The sequence below is a fragment of the Pristiophorus japonicus genome, chromosome 15 (genome assembly GCF_044704955.1).
Source record: "Pristiophorus japonicus isolate sPriJap1 chromosome 15, sPriJap1.hap1, whole genome shotgun sequence".
In the NCBI taxonomy this organism is placed as follows: Eukaryota; Metazoa; Chordata; class Chondrichthyes; family Pristiophoridae; genus Pristiophorus; species Pristiophorus japonicus.
Window position 1 is genome coordinate 135,698,207 of NC_091991.1, and position 25,094 is coordinate 135,723,300.

General features: G+C 44.1%; 1 protein-coding gene across 2 annotated transcripts in view; it reads right to left on the reverse strand.

The window, feature by feature from the left end:
• Positions 1 to 25,094, reverse strand: part of cpped1 (calcineurin-like phosphoesterase domain containing 1) — a 264,451-nt gene that overhangs the window by 33,071 nt on the left and 206,286 nt on the right. Inside the window, exon 4 of one of the 2 annotated variants that reach the window (XM_070856737.1) lies at positions 24,827 to 25,080. The exons of the other annotated variant lie outside the window; for it this stretch is intronic. Within the exon in view, the coding sequence (XP_070712838.1) occupies positions 24,956 to 25,080 (125 nt within the window). The 3' untranslated portion in view covers positions 24,827 to 24,955. Of the gene's footprint in view, positions 1 to 24,826; positions 25,081 to 25,094 lie in introns of those variants that run through there. 2 annotated transcript variants of the gene reach the window in all.

The following is a 25,094-nucleotide window of genomic DNA, read 5'->3' on the forward strand; positions in this document are numbered from 1 at the left end:
CCCTTTTCCGAATCTGCCACCATTCAGATAATATTCTGTCTTTGCGTTTTTGCCCCCAAAATGGATAACCTCACATTTATCCACATTATACTGCATCTGCCATGCATTTGCCCACTCACCTAACCTGTCCAAGTCACCCTGCAGCCTCTTGGCGTCCCCCTCACAGTTCACACCGCCACCCAGTTTAGTGTCATCTGCAAACTTGGGAGATATTACACTCAATTCCTTCATCCAAATCATTGATGTATATTGTAAAGAGCTGGGGTCCCAGCTCTGAGCCCTGCGGCACTCCACTAGTCACTGCCTGCCATTCTGAAAAGGACCCGATTATCCCGACTCTCTGCTTCCTGTCTGCCAACCAGTTCTCTATCCACATCAGTATATTACCCCCAATACCATATGCTTTGATTTTGCACAACAATCTTTTGTGTGGGACCTTGTCAAAGCCTTTTGAAAGTCCAAATACACCACATCCACTGGTTCTCCCTTGTCCACTCTACTAGTTACATCCTCAAAAAACTCCAGAAGATTTGTCAAGCATGATTTCCCCTTCATAAATCCATGCTGACTTGGACCGATCCTGTCACTGCTTTCCAAATGCGCTGCTATTTCGCCCTTAATAATTGATTCCAACATTTTCCCCACCACTGATGTCAAGCTAACCGGTCTATAATTACCCGCTTTCTCTCTCCTTCCCTTTTTAAAAAGTGGTGTTACATTAGCTACCCTCCAGTCCATAGGAACTGATCCCGAGTCGATAGACTGTTGGAAAATGATCACCAATGCATTCACTATTTCTAGGGCCACTTCCTTAAGTACTCAGGGATGCAGACTATCAGGCCCCGGGGATTTATCGGCCTTCAATCCCATCAATTTTCCTAACACAATTTCCCACCTAATAAGGATATCCTTCAGTTCCTCCTTCTCACTAGACCCTCGGTCCCCTAGTACTTCCGGAAGGTTATTTGTGTCTTCCTTCGTGAAGACAGAACCAAAGTATTTGTTCAATTGGTCTGCCATTTCTTTGTTCCCCATTATAAATTCACCTGAATCCGACTGCAAGGGACCTACGTTTGCCTTCACTAATCTTATTCTCTTCACAGATGTATAGAAGCTTTTGCAGTCAGTTTTTATGTTCCTGGCATGCTTCTTCTCGTACTCTATTTTCCCCCTCTTAGTTAAACCCTTTGTCCTCCTCTGCTGAATTCTAAATTTCTCCCAGTCCTCAGGTTTGCTGCTTTTTCTGGCCAATTTATATGCCTCTTCCTTGGATTTAACACTATCCTTAATTTCCCTTGTTAGCCACGGTTGAGCCACCTTCCCCGTTTTATTTATAATCCAGACCGGGATGTACAATTGCTGAAGTTCATCCATGTGTTCTTTAAATGTTTGCCATTGCCTATCCACCGTCAACTCTTTAAGTATCATTTGCCAGTCTATTCTAGCCAATTCACGCCTCAAACCATCGAAGTTACCTTTCCTTAAGTTCAGGACCCAAAGAAGGACGAGGAGCGATCGTCTGTCTTTGTCACAGTCACAAAGGATGTCATTTGTCTGATGAGAGCCGTTTCGGTATTGTGGCAGACGCGGAAACAGGATTGGGAGGGCTCACTGGACTTACTGATAGGAAAAGCTACTCAAGTATAATGCGGGGGAAGTTCTGGACCACTTTTTATCACTGGAGAGTGATTTACCACCTAGGCTCATAGAGAATCATAGAACGATACAGCACAGAAGGAGGCCATTTGGCCCACCTTATGCTTGTGCCGGTTCTTTGAAAGTTACTACAGGTGCAACGTCCCGGACCCAGAACTCTGAAAACTGGAATTGTCCGAAAACCAGACATTTTGCGCATAGCTGATGGAGTCATCCAGAATTATTGTCCGAAAACCGAACATTTATGAAGCAAAACTTAAAATCCGGCACGGATTCAGTCGCAGAATCTGGATTTCAGACAAGAAAATCAAGTCTGAAATCCGGAATCCCTGACTTAATCCGTGCCGGATTTCGGGTTTTGCTGGATTTCGGACCTCACTGCTCAAAACATGGCATGGATTCAGTCAAGGATTCCGGATTTCAGACTTGATTTTCTTGTCTGAAATGCGGCAAAACCCTAAAACAGGAACGGATTTGGTCCTTAGGATTCCAGATTTTGGACGTTGTACCTGTATACAATTAGTCCCACTCACCTGCTCCTTCCCCATAGCCCAGCAATTCTTTCCTTATCAAGTATTTATACACTTCTTTTTTGAAAATTATTATTGAATCTGCTTCCACTGCACTTTCAGGCAGTGCATTCTAGATCTATACAACTCGCTGAATGAAATGTTTTTTCCTCATGTCGCCTCTGGTTCTTTTGCGAATTACCTTAAATCTGCGTCCTCTGGTTACTGACCCTTCTGCCACTGGAAACGGTTTTTCCTATTTCTTCTATCAAAACCCTTCAAGGTTTTGAACACCTCTATCAAATCTCCCCTTACCCTTCTCTGCTCTGAGGAGAACAACCTCAATTTCTTTAGTCTCTCCATGTAACTGAAGTTTTCATCCCTGGTACCATTCTAGTAAATCTCCTCTGCACCCTCTCTACGGCATTGACATCCTTAAGTGTGGTGACCAGAATTGGGCACAATACTCCAGCTGAGGCCTAACCAATGTTTTATAAAGGTCTTGCATAACTTTAGCTGTTGTACTCTATGCCTCTATTAATAAAGCTCAGGATCCCATCTGCTTTTTTAACAGCCTTCTCAACTTCTCCTGCCAACTTTCAAAGATGGGAACGCCCCCGGGTCTCTCTTCCTGCACCCCCGTTTAGTTTATATTGCCGCTCTTCAATCTGCCTACCAAAATGAATCACTTCACACTTCTCTGTTAAATTTCATCTGCCATGTGTCTGCCCATTTCACCAGTCTGTCTATGTACTCCTGAAGTCTGTTACAATCTTCCTCACTGTTTACTATATTTCCTGAGTTTCGTATCATCTGCAGACTTTGAAATTATGCCCTGTATCATTCATAGGCAGTCCCTCGGAATCGAGGAAGACTTGCTTCCACTCTAATAATGAGTTCTTAGGTGATTGAACAGTCCAATACGAGAACCACAATCCCTGTCACAGGTGGGACAGACAGTCGTTGAAGGAAAGGGTGGGTGGGACTGGTTTGCCGCACGCTCTTTCCGCTGCCTGCGCTTGGTTTCTGCATGCTCTTGGCGATGAGACTCAAGGTGCTCAGCGCCCTCCCGGATGCACTTCCTCCACTTCGGGCGGTCTTTGGCCAGGAACTCCCAGGTGTCGGTGGGGATGTTGCACTTTATCAGGGAGGCTTTGAGGGTGTTCTTGTAACGTTTCCTCTGCCCACCCTTGGGTCGTTTGCCATGAAGGAGTTCCGAGTAGAGCGCTTGCTTTGGGAGTCTCTTTTCAGGCAAGTGAACAATGTGGCCTGCCCAGCGGAGCTGATCGAGTGTGGTCAGTGCTTCAATGCTGGGGATGTTGGCCTGGTCGAGGACGCTAATGTTGGTGCGTCTGTCCTCCCAGGGGATTTGCAGGATCTTGCAGAGACATCGTTGATGGTATTTCTCCAATGACTTGAGGTGTCCACTATACATGGTCCATGTCTCTGAACCTTACAGGAGGGCGGGTATTGCTACAGCCCTGTAGACCATGAGCTTGGTGGTAGATTTGAGGGCCTGGTCTTCGAACACTTTTCCTCAGGCGACCGAAGGCTGCACTGACGCACTGGAGGCGGTGTTGAATCTCGTCGTCAATGTCTGCCCTTGTTGATAAGAGGCTCCTTGTACACCCAAGTCCGGGTCATCAATAATATCAAAAAGAGCCGTGGTTCCAACACCAACCCCTGGAGGACACCACTGCACATTTCCCTCCAGTCTGAAAAACAACCGTTTACCACTACTCTCTGATTTCTGTCCCTTGGCCAATTTCGTAACCACGCAGCCCTTAATTCAAATGTGCTGACAAGTCTATTATTAGCTACTTTATCAAACGCCTTTTGAATATCCATATACACGACATCCACCACACAACCCTCACCCACCCGCTACATTATTAAATCAAAGAACTCAATCAAGTTAGTCAAGCATGATTTGCCTTTAACAAATTAGTGCTGGCTGTCATTTATTAACCCATATTTTTACAAATGCTAATTCATTTTGTCCTGGATTAATGTTTCTTTACCACGGAAGTTAGGCTGATTGGTTTGCAACTGCTGGGTTTATCCTCTGCTCCTTTTTGAATAGGGGTGTAACATTTGCAGTCCTCTGGCACCATTCCCATATCTAAGGAGGATTGGAAGATTGTGGCCAGAGTCTCTGCAATTTCAACCTTTACTTCCCTCAGCATCCTAGGATGCATCCCATCTGGACTGGGTAACTTTTCTACTTTAAGCACTGCCAACCTTTTTACTACCTCCTCTTTATTTTTATCCTATCCAATTTCTCTACTACCTCCTCCTTTACTGTGACAGTGGCAGTGTCATTTTCTTTAATGAAGACAGATGCAAAGTATTAATTTAGTACCTCAGCCATGCCCTCCATAAGAAGATGTCCTTTTTGGTCCCTCATTGGCTCCACCCTTCCTTTGACTATGTCTTTACTATTTATATGTTTATAAAAGGGTGCCCTTTTATGTTACCTGCTAATCCATTCTCATACACTCTCTTTGCCCCTCTTATTTCCTTTTTCAGTTCTTCCCGGTACTTTTTCTATTCAGTTTGGTTCTCTACTGAATTACAAACCTGACATTTAGTATAAGCCTCTTTTTTCTGTCATTTTAATCTCAATGGGCTGGATTTTCGGTTTTTAAGATTTCGTGGTAGTAATGGTGGCGGGGCAGTCCTGATACCGCCTGGAAAAAGTCTGCGTCTCAGTCAGCAAAATTGGGCAGCTGGGCCCTGAGTGTGGGGCGGAGCGCTAAGGGAGGCATTGCACACCTCTCTTAGGGCACTAGGCTTAGCATGCGAAAATCCCAAGCTGAAGAGCCAGCTTCAGAGAGAGCTCTAAGAGAAAAAAAACCCTGAAAAAACCCACCAAAAACATTCCCAATAAATAACTCATGCCACCACAACATCCTTGATTCCAATCCACCTGGGACAGATCCCTTTTCAACTCACTGAAATTAACACTCCCTGTTGAATATTTTCACATTTGATTTTTCCTTGTCCTTTTTCATAACTACTCTAAACTTAATGATATTATGATCAGTCGTTCCCACTGAAACATGTTCCACTTGCCCCACTTCACTCCCCAGAGCTAGATCCAGCACTGCTTCCTTCCTCGTTGGGCTGGAAATTTACTGATCAACAAAGTTCTCCTATACACATTTCAGGAACTCGTTCTCCTCTTTGCCTTGTACACTATTATTTTCATCGTCAATATTACGATAATTGAAGTCCCCCATTATCACTATAAAGATCTTGCATCTTTCTGCAATGTGCCTGCAAATTTGTTCCTCTATCACCTTCCCATTATTCGATGACCCACAGCATACTCCCAGCAGTGTAATAGCTCCTCTATTGTTCGCTAATTCAAAACAAATACATTCTGTCTTTGATTCCTTTCTGGCAGTATTGATCTTTGATATTTGATCTTTGATCAATACTGCCACTCCCCTCCTTTTTCCCCTTCCCTATCTTTCCTGAATACATTGCAGTCAAGAATATTAAGTGCCCATTCCTCCCCTTCTTTGAGCCAGATCTCTGTTGTTGCCACTATATCATAATCCCATGTGGCTATTGCTACGTGCCTGCAGCTCACCAACTTTATTTACCACGCTACATGCACTCTAAAATTATCTTAGTCCGCCCTGCAGTTCCCCGCTGTCTGATCCCCCACCCCAATTTCTGAACTACTCTTTATTCTAATGCTGTTTGTCTCTCCCAGTCCTCTGTGCACTCTAATGCTTCATCCTGGTCCCCCTCCCCCTGCCATATCCGTTACCCTTCCTGGGACATTAGTCCCAGGCCGGTTGAGGTGCAACCCATCCATTTTGTATGGGTCCCTTCTGCCCCAGAATTGTCCCAAAGGTAGTCCCAAAGCCCCAGCAATCTGAAGCCCTCCCTCCTGCACCATTTCTTCAGCCATGTGTTAACCTATTTTATCTTACTGCTCCTGTACACATTAGCACCTGCCACAGATTACAAACTTTGAAGTCCTGCTCTATAACATCCCCCCCCCCCAGCTCCTGGAACTCTGTCTGTGGGACGTCAAACCTTTTCCTACCTACAATGTTGGTTCCAACATGGACCACGTCTTCTGGTAGTTGCACTTCACCCCTGCAAAATGTTTTGCCCCCGTTCAGTGATGTCCTTTACTCTGGCATCTGGGAGGCAACACACCAGGAGAGACCCATGCTGCTGGTTGTAGAACTGCCTGCCTGTCCCGCTCTCTATTGAATCCCCTCTGACCATTGCATTTCTACACTTTGCTGCGTTCCCACCCCCACCAAAGCCGTGCAATCATTTGCCCACAGTGCCGTGGATGTGCTCTAGACTGCATTCCCCAGGGTCTCGGCCTCACTGCAGGCCTCAACTGTTTACAAAAGGTTTGATGCTCTGATTCTTACAATCTGTCCACGAAAGCCAACAAGGCAAACATTTTTAAGTTTTTTCAAAAATTGCCATTTAAAAACAAAATTGGAATTAGTTTATTGACCTTTATCTCCTTTAAAATGCGGTGTAGAAGTGAATCTTTTTAAACTGAGCAAACGCTGATCTAATTTCTGTTTTTTCGTTGCATGTTAAATCATGCGTACTTCAAAATACTTCAACGTGGAATCAGTCCTGGACTATTATGAATGAATTTTGAACAACTTTAGAAACTAATGTAATTAAAGTCATACAGTAGAAGCCGTCTCTTAATGAGTAAACTCCCCATGGTGAATAAAATGTTCCCTTATCTAATAATAATTCCTATTAAGCAAACACTGTTGAATCTACAGGAAATTAACTAATCCCTAACCAAACGATCGCTTTATATTGTGAGTTCCCATTAACCAGGTGCCCATTAATGGACTTGTGCGTTAATAAACAAATTTAGGCTTAAGTATCCAAGATTACAATTTAGAATAATTCCTCGAAGCATAAAAGTCAATTCACTTGTTGTGGATGGTGCCAACAATCAAGAATTCAGGGCTGAGTGGCTTAATTTGCCACATCAGGAATAATTTGTTAACAATCTTGAAATGATCCTGCATCGTTTGACCTTCCTCGAATATTCTCTCTAAAATGTGCAATTTTTAGAGAGTGCGAAAATTATTTATAAGGCCATGACATGGTAAAGTAAAATGACAATCTGGATCCTGCTGAATTGGAACTTTCCTTCACTTTCATCTTCACTGGCTTATGTGTATACACAGAGAAGGCAGCCAGCGCCAGGCCCAGTCTTTGAAATGAGCTCGCAGTGTAGTCACACGGAGATTTGTGGAAATTCTGCAATTGCCTTCAAATAAATGAGCCCTTCAGTTGAAGAAAAGTACAGGATGGAAAACCACCATCTGTCAACATTCACATTATTGCAGGCTGTTAAATTCTAATTGTTTAAACTCAACAGATACCATAAATAAAAAAAATCCGAGTTGCCGCTCTTTACTCTTTTAAACAGTGACTTAAGATTCCAATTGTAATTATTATTTTACAATAAAGAATATTCCTAGTAATCTAATGTTTTACTTTAAGTTGCAAATATTGAGATAAAAAGATGAATCCTTTAGAATCCCTATCTAAATCCGTAGATTTTTTAATAGGGTTTCTTAGTGCAGCTTAGGGCGATTGCGACCCGTGAGGAGACGCTGACGGTGGTCGTGGCAGCCTCGCGGGGCGCTAGGCAATATCTGCCACGCTGTCATCACAGTTGCGCGCTGGCCCAGAGCGCGGCGCTACTGTGTCAGCACCTCCGCTAACTCCCGCACAATTTCGCGGGAGCCGGTAGCAACCCCCCCACCCACCCAGTGAAAGCAGGTTTGCGTCCCATTAGCACCCCCTGGAGGCACTAACGGGAGGCGCACAGCTGGGAATTTCTACCCCTTGGTTTCCAATATATTGATTTAAAAATCTAGATTTTATAAAACAAAGTAAATTAATATTTCGACTAAGATTAGGAATCAGAACATTGTGAAATTGTTTTTTGTGGAATTGGATTAAAATGACTGAGGAAATGTTATTTTGTTAAATTGCTTCCGTAGCCCTACATAGTCTACTCCGTCAGTCAATGGCCGAGATATTTGATTATCGGCAAGAACCAGCGTAAAATCGGTGATGCATCCAGAACGCACGTTTGATATCGACGAGCTGTGGATTCCCAATCGGACATCCCAATACGCCTTCCCAAAATCGGCTAGTTCGGATGCCGAGCCAGCCCATGGGTAAGTCTGGGGTGGGGATGGGAGAGGTGAGCAGGATAGGGTGAGTTCAAACCGGCAGCAGCCCGCAGCATTGCGATAAAGCCAGGAGGAGCACTTCTTCTCCTTCTGTCTCCACACTGAGGTAAATGGAAAAAAATAAAAACTTACCTCTTCTTCGGCAACCTCCAGTGGTTTCTTTAAGAACCACTGGTTAGGTCACTGTTGAACTGGTTAGGTCGTTGTTGAACTGGTTCGGTCGTTGTTGAACTAGTTCGGTCGTTGTTGAACTGGTTAGATCGCTGTTGACCTGGTTAGGTCACTGTTGAACTGGTTAGATCGCTGTTGAACTGGTTCAGTCGCTGTTGAACTGGTTAGGTCGCTGTTGAACTGGTTAGGTCGCTGTTGACCTAAAGGTCACTGTTGAACTGGTTAGATCGCTGTTGAACTGGTTAGATCGCTGTTGAACTGGTTAGGTTGCTGTTGACCTGGAAAATCTGAGCAGAGCTTAATCCGTCCAGTATATGACAAATTTGCCATTAGGCTCCTGAAACAGGTGCTGGGTTGCTGATTTAAAATATTCCTGTTCCTCATGGCTCCACTGTAAAAAAACATTTTCCTACCTTTTTGTGGGCAGCCTCCAGTGGTCCCTCTGGTTTGGCAGTTGACTTCGCCCATTTGGTGACCGATTTTGCATCAGGTTCTACAACCAGCAGGTGGCCTGGAAGTCACTGACTTCCAATTTGACAGCCAGCACATGCCAGGGGCGATCGGCTGTGGGAGATCGAGACCCGAAATTCATCCCCACAACGTTGATTTTCCACCCAAAGAAACAGGTGCAACAATGTTCAATTTCTCTCTCATTAATTGCTCCTTAAAAAGGGAAGATTGTATCCAATATTTATGATGTGAAATGGATTATAAAACCATCTGCCAAAGTCAATCTTCTTTTGAAGGTATAGAAATTATTGTTGACCCATCAGTGTTTGATTAACAAGTAATTTGTACTTCGATATTGCTGCGTTTTAAATTGACCTTTAAAAATGGTCTGATTGCTCAGAATATGAGCTGTCCTCTACACATGAATGAACCAGACTGAGTATAGTTTTGCTACCAGTTCCACTTAAAAACTGTACTCGGTGTGGTCCATTCATGTGACAGCAAAGGTCCCGTTCTCCCCATCATACTCCAGGGCCGAAATTGCCCCTTTCTATAAGGCTCATGGCTGCCTGAAAGTGACGGCCACGGGTCAGTGCGCACTGGCCGCCGAGTTGCCACCATTTTGGATATTGCCCTTCTGTAGTTTTGGAGCGGTGTAGGAGACCGCCTCGGCGGTTTTCTAGCCACATTGCCACATTGTGCACGCGCCGACCCCTTACCCACCGGTGGCAACCCCTTCCCGAAATTGCCCCTTTCGGAAAATTCCCCATGGGAGCGGTGCCCCCGACAGCTTTTGCTGTCAGTACCCTTTCTGTTGCTGGGTGCTGCGGCCGCCCTTAGAGGGGAGGTGCCACTCTCGGCGACTCCATTTTATTTTTTTATTGTCCGCCGACTGCCAGGTCGGACAGACAATTATGCCCACAGGTTCAGCCGGGCTGCCAACAGGCAACCTGGCACCCCTATTTCTGCCTCGTGTGGGAAATTGCCCTGCGGGAGCGAATCGGCTGCCGGCCGGTGCCACTGACAGCTTTTCCCCAGCGGGAACCTTCTTGTGGCTGGGTGGTGCGTCCGCTTTTAAAGGGGCGGGCGCACTGCCGCGGCCGCCATTTTACTTTAATTGTCGGCCGACTGCCAGGTCGGCCCAACAATGGCGGCCACGGGTTCGGTCACCCCCTCTTAGGTGCCAGGCCGCTGGCCCGGCCAAAACCCTCCCTGGTCGCCCAGTGTTTGCCACTAAAGTGGCTGCAGAGTTCGCAGTGGACCTCCCCTTTAACTGAAAGGGAGAGACGTTGTGACGAGCCAGCAGGATGACGTCATCAGCGGGGCGCATTGGCCACTCTGACCCGTTCCCACTTCCACCCCGCTCGTGGCGGCTACTCCGCCCCAATGATGAGACCACTTCCGCCCCACTCCAAAAAGACCACAAAGTGCTGAATTTCTCCGGATTGTCTGCCCCATGCATTGGAGCGGACGGGACACTTCAAAAACAGTTGGTGCGACCAGTTTCGGGCAGAGGGCAATTTCCGCCCCTCTATCTCCAAAAGGTAAAAATATAATTTTTAATTGTATGGAGAGTTTTTATTCTTGCTGTGTAAACAGAGATGGGAGCCACAGGAGCCCCATTCATTGGTATTCCATGAAGCAGCTATGCCACATCTCTCTGTTACACCCCAGTATCTAGAGCAGGGTTTCTGAACCGGGGTTCCGCCACTTGGTTTGTCCCATCATTATACAGAGGAGACTACTGATATTAATGGCAAGGACATTAAGTAGTCTCCCCTGTATATTGGGAGGAGTGGAATAGTTTCAGCTACAAAGACTGATAAAGCGCAGTCAATTCAGGTCCTTAATGTTGGTCACCATTTGATCGCTGAGACAAGTTCCTTTGTGTGTCACTGACTTTTACAGCAGTATTTATCTCAGCAATTTCTTTTTGATCCAATGCTATTCGCTTCCACGTTCCACTCGCAGCTTTTAACTATTGTCAAATACTTCTTGCAACAGCTTGTACTTTTCTTTCCCCAAGTGCGGAGCTGCCCTGTGTCTGTTGGAAACCACTCGTGCGCTTGAAAAGAGACCCGTTTTTTTGCTGATTAAACTTGTGTGTGTGACAGGGAGGGGCGCCATCAGTGGAGAGCGTGCACACGTCACGTGGTCTGGGGGGCGGGCGGAGGGGGAAGAAAAAGACTTTCCCATCTCCAGGCCGATGGAAAGGCCGTAATCATCGGGATCTGGTGTGACTCTCTCACTCAATGACTTCAGTTTCAGTTAATAAAATAGCTGAAGGCCTCATCACGACTTTCCTCGTACCTCAGACTCGGAGATTTATATTGATGGACGGACAGGCCTCATCTGGGCGCTCGTGGCCTTTGAGATGCCGCGGGTTATTTGTGAAAGAGTTGGGGAGGAGCAAAGAGCAGGGGGGTGGTGGGGGGATTGTTTTTTTCACAAAAGGATTTATGGCGATGAGGTCGGGTGGGTAAGGTTGCTCAGGGCCCTGTTTATTTCTCCACTTCTCTCATGGGCCTTTTGCCTCTGCCATTACTTGTGCTGCTAAATCAAGTCGCCGTGTTGGGGCTTGGTACCGAAATAAGAGGGAAGTTCTCGCTCCGAAATGGAGGACGTGGACCTGGAATTTTAGTCACGTCTGACCAAGTGGCCGCAAAACAAGCCTGTAGTGAGCACTGTGCTTGTTGCTCCTGGGTCATTTCCTTTTAAGCAAATGTTTGATCGGGTGGAGCAGACCTCGGGCAGCAAAGGGGCACGTAATGTAAATTTAGGATAAAAACAGACAATGTTGGAAATAACCAGCAGGTCAGGCAGCATCTGTGGAGAGAGAAACAGAGTTAACGTTTCAGGTTGATGACCTTTCACGAGACCCGAAACATTAACTCTGTTTCTCTCTCTCTCCACAGATGCTGCCTGACCTGCTGAGCATTTCCAGCATTTTCTGTTTTTATTATCTGCGGTATTTCGCTTTTGTAAATTTAGGACTTAATAAACTCTTCTTCACATAAGGTGTAATAGAGCTAAAAAATAATAAGTAATTTTTATACAGACAAATTACTTGTGTCGTGTTACGGGGGTCCGCGGAATTTTTACAACACGGGAGGGGGACCTGGGAACCCCTGCTCTACAGCTTATATTAAACCAGCCACCAGTAAATGTGCTGCTAATCTGAAGAGATCCCAATGGGCCAGTTCCTACTGCTAAACTAATAATGACATGACAGGCTGTTCTCGTACTGAATTAATGTCGTCAAAGCACTCTGCTGGAATTGCTGGTGCTCTTACACCTGTGACAATTGGTCAAAAAACAGAAATGTAATTTCTCAAATTTTAATCTGATTCACAAGTTCACAGCTCCTGCCTCCCCTATTTTTCTATTTCTTTTTTTTGTATTAAACAGATTGACAACTGCCTGAGGATTTTTGTAGTTGTGCTGTTTTACACTACTTTTTGTCGTCATAGAAAAATGTGTCCAGCTTCTGAGTGGAATGAGCAAATACATAACTTGCCTCATAGATTTCTAAACTATTTCCCTGTCACTGAGCATACCTCTCGGTCTTGACCGCGGACCCCCGTAACAAGTACAAAGGAGCAGAGAGTGCAGAATTTATTTTAGTCGAGGACAACTATGATGAGTAATCTACATTTAGCCCTTCAAAATGTAGCACATTGTAGAGTAGGAAGGAATAGGAGTTAAGGAGTTCCAAACACCGGCCAACAAACACTGTCAAATAACATCACGTATCTGCTGCCAAGTTCAAATTGTAATATTTGGTGACGGTGTATGATTTCCTCCATTTGACTGCCCTACAATATCCCATGAGAAACATAGTTAAAATTCTTCCATGTTGGGTGCATATTATTTGTATCAGGAAGATCCGTAAGACTTTCATTAGAAATGTCAGAATATCTATCAGAATGATATACCTTCCATTCCACTATCAGAATGATATACCTTCCACTCCACGACCTCTGTTTGTCCTTACTGGTTAGCCCAATGCCTGCTTCTAGTTGTGACACAGTTGATTGGATTAGTTGAAAAAAGGCATGGAACCTTTAAAATTTCCAATTTATTTTCTTGATAGATTAGCTGAAGTACAATGAAAGGGGGGAAAAAAATTCTGTCCAAGATTGAAGCACAGCATTTCACTTAGTGCTTAAGCAGACTGGGATGCATTATGTTCCCACAAAGACATTTCCCCTGTCTGTAATATATATTGAGTTAGAAGAGATATTTACAAACTGTAATAAAAATTATACTTCACAATTGAATTTCCTGAAACATAATTCCATGTAATACACAAGTCAATGGGAAGCGACTTTTAATTATGAAGCAGAACCTAGATGTGGCCCAGATGTTTCTCTGAATGCGAGCTTGTTATTTCAATATTCAATGACCCAACGGTTTGGCATTCGACATGGGATAAAATCCCCTTAACTGGAGACAAGACTACTGGCTCCACCTGGTGAAATTCAAATCGTGTTCCAGATGTGAAAAGTTCATCTCACATCCATTGTACCATTTGTTGGCAACTACGCTGATTAAATACATATTTCTAAATCATTACATCAACTCTGGCATTTATATGCACGAGAACATAAAAACATAAGAAATAGGAGCAGGAGTGGGCCATACGACCCCTCGAGCCTGCTCCAGCATTTAATATGATCACGGCTGATCCGATCATGGATTCGGGTCCATTTCCCTGCCCGGTCCCCATAACCCCTTATTCCTTTATTGGTTAAGAAACTGTCTATCTCTTTTAAATTTATTCAATGATCCAGCTTCCACAGCTCTTTAAGGCAGCGAATTCCACAGATTTAAAACCCTCTGAGAGAAGAAATTCCTTCTCATCTCAGTTTTAAATGGGCAGCTCCTTATTCTAAGATTATGCCCCCTAGTTCTAGTCTCCCCCATCAGTGGAAACATCCTCTCTGCATCCATCTTGTCAAGCCCCCTCATAATCTTATACGTTTTGATAAGATCACCTCTCATTCTTCTGAATTCCAATGAGTAGAGGCCAACCTACTCAACCTTTCCTCATAAGTCAACCCTCTCATCTCCGGAATCAACCGAGTGAACCTTCTCTGAACTGCCTCCAAAGCAAGTATATCCTTTCGTAAATATGGAAACCAAAACTGCACCCAGTATTCCAGGTGTGGCCTCAGCAATACCCTGTACAAATGTAGCAAGACTTCCCTGCTTTTATACTCCTTTCCCTTTGCAATAAAGTCCAAGATTCCATTATCCTTCCTGATCACTTGCTGTACCTGCATACTAACCTTGTGTTTTACATGCACAGGACCCCCAGGTCCCACTGTACTGCAGCACTTTGCAATTTTTCTCCTTTTAAATAATAACTTGCTCTTTTTTGCTGCCAAAGTGCATGACCTCACACTTTCCAACATTATACTCCATCTGCCAAATTTTTGCCCACTCACTTAGCCCTGTCTATGTCCATTTGCAGGTTTTTTGTGTCCTCCTCACATGTTGCTTTTCCTCCCATCTTTGTATCGTTAGATCTTACAGGAGTGAGCAGGCAGAGATTTGGGGATTGGCAGCATCTACACCATCTCACTCTTGCTGGGCATTAATTGAGTTTCGCCTTGCATGCCTTTTTCCTTGGATGTCCATGAGTGTTATTAACTTGCCAATCATGTTCATTAGAAATGCATTTGTAATTGCCACCAACTCCTTATTTTCCAGTTTAAAAAAAAAACTGCTGCAGTGATTTACTGAAAACCATCACCTTCGAAACACTTATCATCTTGTCCTCAGAAAGTATGGCTTCTGCAGAACAAATTCCCACTATCCACAATGCATTTCTATAAAAACAGTACTGAGCCTGCACTCTGCCACTCTTCTCCCTTTCTGCCCTTAATATTCCTCAATTCATACAGACCATGAGCTAAATACTGCTCGATTGAAAAATTGAAATACTTGCAAGCACACTGGAGAAGTTTAATGTTACAGCGAGAGTGTGGGGGAGACAGGAGAAGTTTAATCTTTCCTGTCTTCTGCCTCCACCCCCCCCCCCCCTCGCTGTAACATTCAGAATAAATCAACTTAAAGTCGGTCACATTTAACCAGAATTCTTTGTCTGCTTGTGAGGTGAATGTGAGAATCTTTACTTCAAATTGTATGGAGACCGAACTGGTTTATTCCCCCTTTCCACCTTACCCAACCTACCCCTTTCTGTTGCACTGTGGATTTTTCTGGCCCCTCCATGCCAATACATTCCACCATCAAACAATATATATTAACCCGCTTAGCCATAGCATGTGCGGTAGGGCGGGACTTCTGCCCTCTCCGAGGATGGACCTCTGATCTTGGACGGATTCCCAGGGTCAGGCTGATATTAAGAATTGTGCTCGGCTCCCTGGCCTCCAGCAGGGGGAGCTGTGGGGCACGGCCACAGCTGAGGCCTCCGAGAGCTGGCACAGTGTTGGTGGTCTCTGCACTGCCCTTAAAAGAGCCACCACAACGCGTGCAGCCGATTGCATCGCTCCAGCCCACACAGCCATGCTGGACGACAGAGATACACAAACTTCCCTTACACCCAAACCTCCAATTGTGGGGGGTGAGACCAGAACTCGGGGCTGTAAATATAAGACAGTCACTAATAAATCTAATAGAGAATTCAGGAGAAACTTCTTCACCCAGAGAGTGGTTAGAATGTGGAACTCGCTACCACAAAGAGCAGTTGAGGTGGATAGCAGAGATGGTTTAAGGGGAAGCTGGATAAACACATGAGGGAAAAGGGAATAGAAGGATATATGGATGGGATTAGATGAAGGGTGGGAGAAGGCTTGTGTGGAGCATAAACACCAGCATAGACCAGTTGGGACGAATGGCCTGTTTCTGTGTTGTTAATACTATAATAGCCCGCCTCGCAGTGGCACAGGCAATAGAAAATACATTGGATGGCATATTTTGATAATTTTATATGCCATATATGGATGGACATATTCCATGGGCCCTGTCGCTTCTGATGAGAAATCAAGTAGCCCTAAAAATGGGCATGGACCGAGCCCTCTCCTGCCCATCCATCCTTTCCAATATCAACAATCAGCAAAGGTGGAAAATCTAGACCCAGCTGCAAAAACATATCCGCCAATAATTTCCATGGGGTGGAGGGGCATTCTCCTGATCTCCTGCCGTAACCTCCACAGAAACCCAGAGAAGTGTAAATACACTCGTTCTTCAGGGTTTCCACTGATATTCAAATCAAAGTTACAGCAGGAGATTGGGAAACTCCCACCGAAATTCCAACCCATTGCTTTGAACTTAAGAAACAAATCCTTCGCAAGATCACATTTATGGTTTTTGTAATCCATGTATTTTTATCTCCATGACTCTCTACTTGGTGGCCCCCTGGGCTGTTAACCAAATCGGGCAATTCTCAATCAGTCATGGCCGTTTAATTTCTTAAAGTGGGGCAGCAAATAAAATAAAACCTGACTATTCAAGCACAGCCTTGAATTTTACTGGTGTCCAACTCAGAGAAAGTGTCATGCATGGATGATGTGACAAGCGGCGTGAGGAATGAGAGGCTTGGCTCTGGGGTGAAGTGAGTGGGTTCTTTTCTTCTGTTTATATCCCATTCATGTTGAGAGATCAGCGAGTGGGAGTTGTAGCTTTTAAGGTTGTCCAAAGAAAGCTCTGTATGAGGAAATGTGTGTGTGCAGGTGTGTACTTCTCTCAATCCCTCACTAAAAATTTTGATGAGGTTACAAAAGAACATAAATAGGAGCAGGAGTAGGCCATTTAGCCCATCGAGCCTGCTCCGCCATTTAATAAGGTCATGCTCGCTCCCCATAACCCTTTATTCTCTTATCGCTCAAAAATCTGTCGATCACCACCTTAAATATATTCAATGACCCAGCCTCCACAGTTCTCTGGGGCAGAGAATTCCAGATTTACAACCTTCTGAGAGACGAAATTCCTCCTCATCTCAGTTTTAAATGGGCGACTCCTTATTCTGAGACTATCCCCCTAGTTTTAATTCCCCCTATGAGTGGAAATATCCTCTCTGCATCCACCTTGTCGAGCCCCCTCATTATCTTATATGTTTCGATAAGATCACCTCTCATTCTTCTGAACTCCAATGTGAATAGGCCTAACCTACTCAACCTATCTTCATAAGTCAACCCTCTCGTCTCCAGAATCAACCTAGTGAACCTTCTCTGAGCAGCCTCCAATGCAAGTATATCCTTTCGTAAATACGGAGACCAAAACTGTACACAGTATTCCAGGTGTGGCCTCACCAATATCCTGTACAGTTGTAGCAGGACTTCTCTGCTATTATACTCCATCCCCCTTGCAACATTCCATTTGCCTTCCTGATTACTTGCTGTTCTTGCATACTAACTTTTTGTGTTTCATGCACAAGGACCCCCAGGTCTCTCTGTACTGTAGCACTATGCAATTTTTCTCCATTTAAATTATAATTTTCTTTTCTATTTTTTCTGCCAAAGTGGATAATCTCACATGTTCCCACATTATACTCCATCTGCCAAATTTTTGCCCATTCATTTAGCCCATCTATATCCCTTTGCAGATTTCTTGTGTCCTCCTCATAATTTGTTCTCCCACCCATTTTTGTATCATCAGCAAACTTAGCTACATTACACCCTTCATCCAAGCCATTAATATAGATTTTAAATAGTTGATGCCCCTGCACTGATCCCTGTGGCATCCTACTAGTTACTGTTTGCCAACCGGAAAATGACCCATTTAGCCCAACTCTCTGTTTTCTGTTAGTTAGCCAATCCTCTATCCATTCTAATATATTACCCCCAACCCCGTGAACTTTTATCTTGTGTAGTAACCTTTTATGTGGCACCTTATCGAATGCCTTCTGGAAATCCAAAAACACCGCATCTACTGGTTCCCCCTTATCCACCCTGCTCATTACATTCTCAAAGAACTCCAGGGAATTTGTCAAATATGATTTTCCTTTCATTAAAACCATGTTGATTCTGCTTGATTGAATCATGCTTTTCCAAATGTCCTGCTACTGTAGGAGATCCTCTTCTGACCATCTATATTTTCTTTAGCGAGTCCTTTGGAGTATTGGAATCAAGTGATACACACTTCCATCCAGAACTCATCCCACCTTTACTCACTGCCTCCTCAACCCCTTCCTCCTAGTCGCAACTCTCTTCCCCAGAGAAGCCTACCTCCAGTGTTCCGGCTCCAATCTAATCCCAGCCCCAGTGAGTTCTCCTCCTTTCCTCCCAAAAACCACGTTGGATGAGCAGATCCAAAGTTTCATGAGTAATACTGCAGGAGATCTACTAACTGAATTCTAATTAGTTTACTGGTGATGGACTACCTGTTAACTTTGAAATACCAGTTCTGGTTTTAGTGAACTTCATAAATTGCCCAGCACACTGGTGGCTAGCTAATGGGCACACTCACTTGTATGATGTAGACAGGTTGAACTTGAAAAGTAGTCATTAGTTATTTATCTATCTTTCAAACTTGTAGGTTTTAATGGGCAAATGTCAAAAAATCTAGATGTGTGATGAACAAAAGTAGTAAGCCAGTTTAAGTGGCACAAAAATTGTATGAGTGCTGCTGGGAGTTTCAATTACCTGGTGTAGAAAAGAGACTCCAAACCACAAAATAAATGAGGTTGTAACCTCCAGCGACATCTATAACCTTGTAGTATTCTGAATAATCAGATACAACACATGGACATGATTTGTAAGAAATAAAAGTTTTAATATCAGTTTACTGAATTTTTATTGGGGATTTATATGTTATTTGTTGTCACAATATATAATTAAAAATTCTAATGAGAATTATTGTCAACTAAATGATGCTATTCATTCCTGGTAATATAGCACAACAGCATAGTTCTATAACACAATAGCAAGCCACATCTTTCCAAATCTAATATCATGAAATTGATCACCTCATTGCTTATCTCCTCATATATTTCATGGATTATGACCTTTAAAAAGTCAGTGATGATCAGATGACAGATGAGTTTAAATATAGCTGTAATTAAGCTGCTTAGACCTACATGTGTTTTGGTCACAGGTCATTTTTTGACATTAATCAGTGTTTTTGGTATGACATTTTCTTCCATTAATCATGTAACTATGGTCAGAAAAAAACAACTCAAGCTTAATTGGTCATTTAATGAAATTCAGATTTTCATTAAAATTCTTTTATTAAAATTGCATCTTGAACTAAAAGGAGGTGTCAGTTGTTTCCTATTAAACAACTAGTTTTTGTCTGCTGTTTGTAAATGGGTTTCTCTGTGTTCTTGTCATTACTTAATCTTACATAATCCTCTTCCCCCTTTCTCCTAAATCTGGGCCCTTTGCTGTCCTATCAATATTCAAGATTTTGAAGTTAACTATTGGTCTGATTGAAAGCATAGGCTGCAGCATTTATTACAGCTTGTGCATAAAGTGCTCAACAACAACTGGAGTTCAGATTAAAGAAATAGTAGCATCCATATAATCAATGCGAGGAGGGTAGTTGTACTTTAGTTAATGGAATATGTACTCTATCTAATAGATGGGTTTGTATAGCAGTATTTTAATGGAATACACTGATAATGTACTTCTGCAACAAAAACACTTTTGACAGCATTTTCAGCTTTTTATGTGAAACTCAGGATGGGATCTGCAATTATGTTGATACCAATATACATTTCAATTCCTTCACTTGCGCTGCAACTTTTAATCTAAAATAATTTGTCATTTTTATTGTATATAATTTTCTCATGTTTCGTTGATTTTAATCATAACATGACTTGCAAATATTTGTAATCACTGTAAAAATGCTTCATAAGATCATAAAATATACCAGTTAAAGCTGTGAGTTGTATCGTTCAACAAGGTCTGTTCTGGGTTACTTATTTGCACTGTCCATAAACAGTATAGAAGAGGTATCACTTGTATCGGAACATTTGCTGATGATACCAAGTTATGTGGTCAAATTACAAGTAGAAAGGAATGGTTAAAAATAGCAGATGGAATCCTATATGGAAAATACATGGTAATAGATATTAGAATAGAAGATGTGAAACATGGGTATACATGCAGGGTATCCATTAGTGTGACTGCTCATCCTTCACTAAAAGTATCCTGCCAATCAGACGCTAGAACCAACAAGGCTCATCAAATGTTGGAATTAATATCAATAGCACTTAATTATAATTTGAATGTGTTTGTTAGGAACATAGGAATATTTGTGCAAAGGTCACTTGGTCCAGCCCTTTTTGGGTGATCTCTACTCCATCTTCCCATCTCACCATATCCCTCAATCCTCTTTCCTCAGAAACATGTCTGGTTGCCTCTTAAATCTATTTATACTATTTTTGCTTCAATGGCCTTCACAAAATAATAACATTCCATTACTCTTTATGTGGAATCGTTCTGCCTCTGGCTCCCTTGCTGGATTAGCTAGTTAAGGCAGTGAGCAGTTAAGGCACACGCACCAGGAAGGCCCCAGGTTCAAAGTCCTGCTATGTGTTGAGTTGGCTGATCACAGTTCAGGTGGCTGTAAGAGTGTTACAATGGTCCTGCACACTCCTGGAACATCAATCAAAGTCCTACTGCCTGATTGCTATCCAATGATCCATGCTGGAAGTGTGCGGATGATGGGTGAGGACAAGATTGACTGTGATGCTCCCTCCCACCCCCCCACCCATGTTTCAATCGCCCAACAACACTTGCTGTCTGCACTCACACATGAAGAGTGGACACTGAGCAAAGTACTGGCACTTGTGGAACTGTACCCAGAGAGGTGTTCAAACCTTCAACAGCAAAGGATGGGAAAGAAAAAAAGATTTGCATTTATAGAGCACCTTTCACAGCCACCGGATGTCCCAAAGCAGATTACAGCCAATGAAGTACTTTTGGAGTGCAGTCACTGTTGTGATGTGGGAAACGCAGCAATTTGCGCACAAGCAAGCTCCCACAAACAGCGATGTGACAATGATCAGTTTTTTTGTTATGTTGATCGAGGGATAAATATTGGCCAGGACACCGGGGATAACTCCCCTGCTCTTCTTCGAAATAATGCTATGGGATTTTTTACATCCACCTGGGAGGGCAGACGAGGCCTCGGTTTAACATCTCACCTGAGAGATGGCACCTCTGACAGTGCAGCACTCACTCAGCACTTCACAGGAGTGTCAGCCTAGATTTATGTGTTCAAGCTCCTGGAGTAGGACTTGAACCCACAACCTTCTGACTCCGAGGCGAGTGTGCAACCCACTAAGCCACAGCTGACACTTGAATGGAAACTTGAAATAAAAAGGGGAAAAAAATAGTCAGATTGGTAATCGCTTTGCTGAATACCTCTGTACAGTTCACAAGCGTAACCCTGAGCTTCCGGTCGTTTGTCATGTTAATTCTCTGTCCCACTCCCACTCTGACCTTCGCCTCCTACACTGTTTCCCCCGCTGGAGTGGCGCTAATCTACAGAATAAACGGGAAACTGTTCACCCTCCGTCACCTCCAGTCCAGATCCAAGGTCATCCCATCCTCCGTCATTGAATGACAGTATGCAGACGATGCTTGCATCTGCGCACACTCGGAGGCCGAACTCCAAACCATTGTCAACACCTTCACCGAAGCATACAAGAGCATGGGCGTACACCAAACATCCAGGAGACAAAGGTCCTCTACCAAGCGGCCCCCGCCACACAGTACTGCCCCCTGATTATCAAAATCCACGACGAGGCCTTGGACAACGTGGACCATTTTCCATACATTGGGAGCCTACTGTCAACAAGGGCAGACATCGATGACGAAGTCCAACACTGCCTTCAGTGTGTGAGTGCAGTCTTTGGTCGCCTGAAGACCAGGACCTCAAACCCATCACCAAGCTTATGGTCTACAGAGCAGTAGTGATACCGGCCCTCCTATAAGAACATAAGAAATAGAAGCAGGCGTAGGCCATTTCATTCCTCAAGCCTGCTCCGCCATTTAATAAGATCATGGCTGATCTGATCATGGACTCAGCTCCACTTCCCTGCCCACTCCCCATAACCCTTTATTCCCTTATCGCTCAAACATCTGTCCATCTCTGCCTTAAATATATTCAATGACCCAGTCTGCACAGCTCTCTGAGGCAGAGAATTCCACAGATTTACAAACTTCTGAGAGAAGAAATTCCTCTTCATCTCAGTTTTAAATGGGCAGCCCCTTATTCTGAGACTATGTCCCCTAGTTTTAGTTTCCCCTATGAGTGGAAATATTCTTTCTGCATCCACCTTGTCGAGCCCTCTCATTATCTTATATGTTTCGATAAGATCACCTCTCATTCTTCTGAACTCCAATGTGTATAGGCCCAACCTACTCAACCTATCGTCATAAGTCAACCCCTTCAACTCCGGAATCAACCGAGTGAACCTTCTCTGAACAGCCTCCAATGCAAGTATATCCTTCCTTAAATACGGAGACCAAAACTGTATGCAGTACTCTAGGTGTGGCCTCACTAATACCCTGTACAGTTGTAGCAGTTCTCTGCTTTTATACTCTATCCCCCTTGCAATAAAGGCTAACATTCCATTTGCCTTCCTGATTACTTGCTGTACCTGCATACTAACTTTTTGTGTTTCATGCACAAGGACTCCCAGGTCCCTCTATACTGCAGCACTTTGCAATTTTTCTCCATTTAAATTATAATTTGTTTTTCTATTTTTTCTGCCCAAGTAGATAACCTCATATTTTCTCACATTATACTCCATCTGCCAAATGTTTGCCCGCTCACTTAGCCTGTCTATATCCCATTGCAGATTTTCTGTGTCCTCCTCACAATTTGCTTTCCCACCCATCTTTGTATCATCAGCAAACTTGCCTATGTTACACTCGGTCCCTTCATCCAAGGCAATAATATAGATTGTAAATAGTTGAGGCCCAGCACTGATCCCTGCGGCACCTGACTAGTTACTGTTTGCCAACTGGAAAATGACACGTTTATCCCGACTCTCTGTTTTCTGTTAGTTAGCCAATCCTCTATCCATGCTAATATATTACCCCCAACCCCGTGAATTTCTATCTTGTGCAATAACCTTTTATGTGGCATCTTATCAAATGCCTTCTGGAAATCCAAATACACCACATCCACTCGTTCCCCTTTATCCACCCTGCTCGTTACATCTTCAAAGAACTCCAGCAAATTTGTTAAACACGATTTCCCTTTCATCAAACCACGCTGACTCTGCTTGATTGAATTATGCTTTTCCAAATGTCCTGATACTGTTTCCTTAATAATGGACTGCAGCATTTTCCCAACGACAGATGTTAGGCTAACCGGTCTATAGTTTCCTGCTTTCTGTCTGCCTCCTTTTTTAAATAGGGGTGTTACATTTGCGGTTTTGCAATCCGTTGGAACCGCCCCAGAATCCAGGGAATTTTGGTAGATTACAACCAATGTATCCACTATCTCTGCAGCCACTTCTTTTAGGACCCTAGGATGCAAGCCATCAGGTCCGGGGGACTTGTCCACCTCAAAGTCTCCACTTACAATGAGAACAAGCCCAACTTTATTCATTTTTCTTCGTAACTTAAGGTGCATTTACAATGCAGATTTAGCGCCTGTACAAATAATTCCTACTTCACACCAACACTAAACTTGCAGTGTAAATCCATGGTCAGGATCACAACTCACTTTGGAATGAGGCCCAGTGACAATTTTTGTATGTTCCTTCGCTTCTGTGCCTCATGGAGTATGAATCCAACGCTGTGACAAACCTGGTTTACAAAGTGATCAGATGGTCCAATGGACCTCTGGGTACTTTTTAAACCTATCAGACTTGAGAGAAAGGATCCACACCTGTCCCCTTCCTTGCACTTTCTAAACATTGTCATTTCTAACTGTCGAGAGAGAGCACCTATGTAACAAGGCCTGTGCAGTGCATTCTCCTAAGCCTGATTTTAAACCACACTCCCCACCCCACCCCGGCCAAGAATGGGGCTCGCGGTAGGGGGTTGCGGTTAAAATAGAGGCAGGTCTGATGCAAGAGGAAAGCTGCACTCAGGTCTGCGGCATTTATAAAGGCATGTTTGGGGCAGCATTTGCGGTCCTTGACGCAGGCAGGCGAGGGCCTCATAAATAGCAACAACAACGTGCATTTATGTAGCACCTTTAACATCATAAAATGCCCCAATGTTCATAAGTTAGGATCCGATTATGTAATTCCGACCCTGGCATACGTTTTGGCGGCAGTCGCACAATTGCCGCTGCGTGTGAGCCATGCCGTCCAGGAGATGCAGAAACACAAAGAAAACCTGGACCTTCACTGCCCCAGGCTTGCCCCCACTCCACCGATGGTGATGGCCTTCCTCCCACTCCCGCTGCTTGCCTGACTGTTGGGGACCGTTCTTGTGGTTCCCCGGCAGCAGCCTCTTGCCATTCCCACCTGCCCACTTCGAGTGCGGGTGGGAGTCGGGTCTAAACTATGGTAATAAGGCCCAGGACTTAAAATGAGCGGGTCATCGTGCTCAGCGGTTGGAGCGAGCTCGCTGCTAGCTTCGCCGGCCCCATGCTTGCCTCTCATCTCAAGTTAAAATCACAACTCTCGAGTTCCAGGCAAGCAGAACCCAAACAATGGAAATACGGTTGTAGCTAGCTGCAATACAACTGGTAGCTGGACCATAATTGCTTCTGAGACCTTAGACTGCTGCAAACTCTTAAGGGGGGGGTAATTCTAACTTTGAGTGATGGTGTGAAGCGAACAGTGAAACGGTACACCACGTCCGATTTTTCCTTTTATTTTTTTATTACTCATTCATGGATATGGGCATAATTGTTATTGCCCATCCGGAACTGTCCTCGATAAGATAGTGGTGAGCTGCCTTCTTGAACCGCTGCAGTCCGTGTGGTGAAGGTACTCCCACAGTGCTGCTAAGGAGGGAGTTCCAGGACTTTGGTCGAGCGACGATGAAGGAACAGCGATATATTTCCAAGTCAGGATGGTGTGTGACTTGGAGGGGAACGTGGAGGCAGTGGTGTTCCCATGGTATAGTGGTCAGTAGGCGCACAGTACTCCAGGTGGAGTCCAAGTAGAAGCTGGTTTGCTGTGTAACTGCATTCTAAATATCAGGGA